General features: G+C 44.8%; 1 protein-coding gene across 1 annotated transcript; it reads left to right on the top strand.

Moving 5' to 3' along the window:
* Positions 1–279: 279 nt before the first annotated feature.
* Positions 280–2,156, top strand: hoxb13a (homeobox B13a). Its single transcript, XM_028412223.1, has 2 exons — positions 280–1,003; positions 1,909–2,156. The coding sequence occupies exons 1-2, from the start codon at positions 280–282 to the stop codon at positions 2,154–2,156; spliced, it is 972 nt and encodes a 323-aa protein (XP_028268024.1).
* Positions 2,157–5,414: the final 3,258 nt, after the last annotated feature.

Raw genomic sequence — 5,414 nt, forward strand, 5'->3', positions numbered from 1 at the left:
TGCGGCTGGGATGTAACCGGAGGTCCGGCCGGTTACCGGGAGTCTTTGCCTCTGAGCGAGCGCCGTCACTAAACGGTGCAGCAAAGCAACTCACACGTGTTATGTCAGTGCACATTACGTGCAAGTCAATCACCTGAGCTGTGTGTGTATTAGGGAGTCAGGGGTCACACCAGCACCAGTGCACTTCATTCAGCCAATGTAGCAGCTTTGTGCCTGGACCGGACAGAGTCTGAAAGGAAACGGAGAAAAGGGGAAGGCCAGACCGTGAACGGAGCGCATATGACAGCCTCTTTGGTCCTAAACCCTCGCTGGCCAGCGGAAACGGTAATGTTTGTGTATGACAACAATCTGGACGACCTGAACAAGAACATGGAAGGGCTGGTGGGAAGCGGAAACTTCGCCGCTGCTACCGCGGCGAGTCAGTGCCGCAACATCATGGCGCATTCGGCGGCCGCTGCCGCTCTTGGTGGACACCCGACCGGCCTGGTGCACTCTTCGGCCGGTTATTCCACAGTGGATGTGTCTGCCTCAGGTTCCAGTGAGGGCGCTGCGTCTTCGGGGAAGCAATGCGCGGCAGGACCGTGTCCCGCCGCTGCCGTGCCTCACCAGAGCTCCACGGCTGCAACCGCGTTGCCATATAGCTACTTCAGTAACGGTTACTACCCGTGCAGGATGGGACGGGGTTCTCTAAAGTCCTGCACCCAGGCGGCTGGAGCTGCGCTCAGCTCTCAGTACATGGACACGACAGTGAGCTCTGACGAATATCCGAACCACCGTGCCAAGGAGTTTGCCTACTATGGCTATGCCAGCCCGTACCAGTCCATGGCCAGCTACCTGGATGTCTCGGTAGTCCAAACGCTGGGCACGGGGGAGCCGCGCCATGACACCCTGCTCCCCATGGACAGCTACCAGCCCTGGGCTCTGACCAACGGCTGGGGAGGACAGATGTACTGCTCTAAAGACCAGGGACAGGCCGGACACCTCTGGAAGTCTGCTCTGGCTGGTAATGCTTTTGCTTTTCTACTTTAATATAAAATATGATATTAAAAATAACTAGAAAGTCGCGTGTAATTATTTTTATCACGCACATTAGTAAGAACGTATTGACTCCTTTTAAAGACAGATATCAGGTAATATTATGAGCTTGCTGCTATATTAAATACAGTCTTTACACATTTCTCTGCAGCAGAGGAAGCTATGCGCTTTATGGAGAGACTTGTGGCTGACGTTAATCACAGGTCAATGTAATATAAGCTGTTTGGAGACCTGATATTTTGACACTGATGTCAGTATATGGACAGTGCAGACTCATCTGTCACTGTAGAGGACAACTACGAAGGTTCTGCCCCATCGAACCTGAGGCCAGTTATTAACCAAAAGGTCACGTATTGCTGGTGCCAAGTGACCCACCTGCTAATCCAATTATCATCGAATTATTATTATTATTATTACATTACAAATGTGCATATTGATGCTGCTAGTTTATTATATCGTAAACTGAAAAGTCAGATAATTCATGTTTATATTTTATAATTACATATTTACTGACTGTGCGGTGGAAAATAGCCACTTCATTAAATGGAGGAAGGCGCAGTGTGTGCTCTGTGTGCAGATGCTGCATGTTGATGAATAGATATCTGCACTATATTTGAAGACACAACGTGCAGGTCAGGTTTAGATGGAGCCTCATGGCCGTGCTGCTTTCACCAGGCATCCACCATGTTTCCTGTCTGTGCCGCCAGCTTGTGTCTTTTTGCATGTTTAGAGCACTAAATGCAACACGGAGGAGCCTTGTGTACACTTAACACTATGCTCGACACAGACAGGGGTAGCCTACAGTGTGGGGAAGGGTCCGTGTGTGCACAGCTTCGCCTCTAGACCGCCTATCTGTTCTCTTTTCTTTGTCAGATGTGGTGGCGCACCAGCACGACGGCTCGCCTTTTCGCCGAGGCAGAAAGAAGCGGATACCGTACACCAAGGTTCAGCTCAAAGAACTGGAGAAAGAATACGCAGCAAACAAGTTCATCACCAAGGATAAGAGGAGGAAGATTTCGGCTGTGACCAACCTGTCGGAGCGCCAAATTACCATCTGGTTCCAGAACAGGAGGGTGAAGGAGAAGAAATTCATGGCCAAAGTGAAGACCAGCGCACCGTAGCATGGAGGGAAACTGCTCTTTGGACGTTTCAGTGAAGGAACTTGTGCATTTGAAGTGTTAAAGTGAACTGAGAAAAAAAAAGGAAAAGTGGAAAATAAAGAAACTCCGTGGTACTCGTGGCGGCCTGGGACTGTGCGTCAACCTGTGGGAGAAAAAAGGACAAATAAGACTAAAGAGAACCAAACGCCTTCAGAGGCTTCCTGTAAATACAGCACTTTCCTGCCTGCTTTGATGTAACTGTGTACTGTGTGTCTTTTACTGTTGTCAGTGTCGGTCGTCCCAGTAGCCTATAGCCGAAAATACTCTATATGATGTCCATATTGTTTATATCGCCTGTAAACCAGTAATCAAAATATAATGCAACACCTAATAAATTCCTTTAATCCCGATGTAGTCTCCACCAGGTCTTATGTGATTAAATTCATCCAGTATGATCTGGCACCTTTGGATTTCTGTGCGTAAAGTTGTCCCCTGCGCCTGTAAAACGTGCAAACAAACCCGTTCTTAGCTCTTATTAAAGCCTGGAAACTGATCTCCAGACAAACGAGAGAAGGAATTCAGATTCCCCTGCAGATCAAACGTGTTTATGAGACTGAATTCTTGTATGAAGCAGGTCTCCCTGTGGCACATCACCGCAACCATCCTATCTATTTCCTATTATCACTTCACAGCCCTGTGTGTGAACTAAACTTCCCACTAATTAAATGTGACTGAGCAGTTAACTCGGACTTTAAGACAGCGGACTAAAATTAGATCTCAAAGTTTTGTTTTTATTTTATTGTATATATTTTTCTAACTTAGCTGTCTCATAACTGTTTTAACACATAACACATTTAACGTAGCATTTGTGAAATAAACATTATTTTGCTGAAAATATCAAATTAGTGTCATTTTAAGTAAAATTCGTTTTTTCTGTAATTACAGGAAAGGTTTAAAAAGTTTTAAAAAAACACTACATGATAAAATAAAGAAAAATCAAATTCATTCTGTTATTTTCAAAATGCAGTATTTAATAGTTTAGAAAAATGCTGCTGTGGTATAAACTACTTAAAAAAGAATTTTAAAAATGCAATGCATTCAAAACACTTTTGGTGTAAAACGCCTTTTCAGTCAAACGGCCTGTAAACCTCAGAGGGTCCAGAAACAACAGCCTTAACCCTGCTATTGTCCGAGCATCCTTAGCCCGCGCTGTTTGTGTGTGTTTGACAAAAGAGAGACGAGAGGGGGGGGGGTGCAGACAGACAGAATGTAAAGCCCTTGACCTTGAGAGTCACGTGACTACAGGCTCGCCACACACTCAAATCTCTCTCGCGAGTACTTTATGACAGTCTGATAGACCCCCCCCCATACCACACACACACACACACACACACACACACACACACACACACACACACACACACACACACACACACACTCCTCCATCAGCAGGTTCCAGTCTCACCACAGATCCGCTCTGACACGTTCACGGTCAAGGCGACAGATGAGTGACGGTGAGCTGTGGGCTCGTGACTCTGCAGCTTCCTGGGTCATTGTTGCCATGCGCAAGAATTTTAACCTCCTATAGAAACCTTATTCAGAAACCACGTCGACCTTTTTGGCCCGTGCGTAATGGTCGCTGTTCCAAACACAAACCAGGGAGCTGGACCTGAAGAGCAGAAACCTGTCGACGTGTTCGACCTTTGTAATTTTTCTACATGAGGTTGAAGCTTTTCTAAATGTATACAAGGCCTGTCCCATCCAGGGGGGCCGGACCTCAGCCTCACAGTTCAGTGATCGGGGTGTCACGCTGAATGAGTGGCAGCTTTAAGAAAACGTGTCGATCTCGTCTTTGTTAGTTAAAATAGAGCAGATGAGCAGTCTGTAAATCAGTCCAACACAGACAGCATTAACTGTGACATCTCGAATCTCCATGCACTCCCTCTGCTCTGATTAACTCTTCAATGATCAGCACTGACGCATAGAGTTGATATTTCTATTGTGAATTCTGTGTATAATCGCTCATTTCTATAAACTATTCCCCTTTTTAGAGGTTTGAAAAAGAAGTTTAAAAAGTAAAATCCGCTGCTCTGTGCACTGGCAGCTGGGCTCTGCAGACTGTACTGAAATAAAGGCAAAAGAAAACCCACGTTTACAAATACAGAGACAGAACAGAATATAACGCTCCTGTGTTTATGTTAATTGGCTGTTTTATATTAGGAGTTCAGTGATTAAATTCCATAGTTGTAACACAAAGCTCACATTTTATGATTTTCTCATTTATATATTTTATTATTTTTAATCACTGGCCTTTATGCGCACTGTGCTGTAGTTTCGATTGAACACATGCCAGGCTACACCTACTGATGATCTGCTTTTGTTTTCACGTTTTAAAAACCTTCATCCATGCAGAACAGAAATATGATCTATCTCTTTTTATATTTTGGAAAATCTAAGCTACATAAAGTCTAACATTTGGGTTTGATAAGTTTAAGTTGCTGTTTGGAGCTGTGCGCAGTAAACTAGAAGGAAACTAAGAACGTCCTCTATAACTACAGCAAAAAAAGATCTGACACGGTGTGAAGAAGATCTTTATAATAATTCTTAGGCTCAGCTGAAAATACAGAGAACACCGAGATACACTTCAGACATTCCAGGCTCCGTCACTGGCCGAGCTGCGCGTCAAAGTGAAACTACACTGCAGGGCTGAGCAGCACCGAACTAAACCTGGATGTTTAATAAGAAATGATCAAATATTTCTAGTCAAATCAGAACCGGAGCGGACAGCAGCGAATAAATAAAAATTATTAATTATTTATAAAGCTGCATATATGACAAGACTGGTTTATTGATTCTACGAGGGAAATTTTAATTTCTAATAGATGTGTAATTCAAAAAAGAAGCCGGACTCCGGTTATATAAAGCGTGTGTGTGTGTGTGTGTGTGTGTGTGTGTCCCACCGTTAAACATTAACATTGAACTTGACAAACGGCGGTGCGCGCTGCCGGCCTGTTGACTCTTTACTGCTCCATCTCTGTCCAGCTTTAAAACCAACAATACTGACGGAAGCCCCGAAGCTCATAAAGCTCCTTCTCCCCTTTAGTCCAAATACCAGAGACAGGAGGCGGCGGAGGAGGAAGCCCGTGAGCCGCACTCACTCACTTTACTCATGTGGTCTCACTTTATTCACACAACGCAGCAAAATCACTTCAATTCACGCATGCGTCATTGAACACATCCAGAACGTGACGTGTTGTTGTTGTTTTTCTCTTTTTTCTA

Source organism: Parambassis ranga, chromosome 8 (genome assembly GCF_900634625.1).
Source record: "Parambassis ranga chromosome 8, fParRan2.1, whole genome shotgun sequence".
NCBI lineage: Eukaryota > Metazoa > Chordata > Actinopteri > Ambassidae > Parambassis > Parambassis ranga.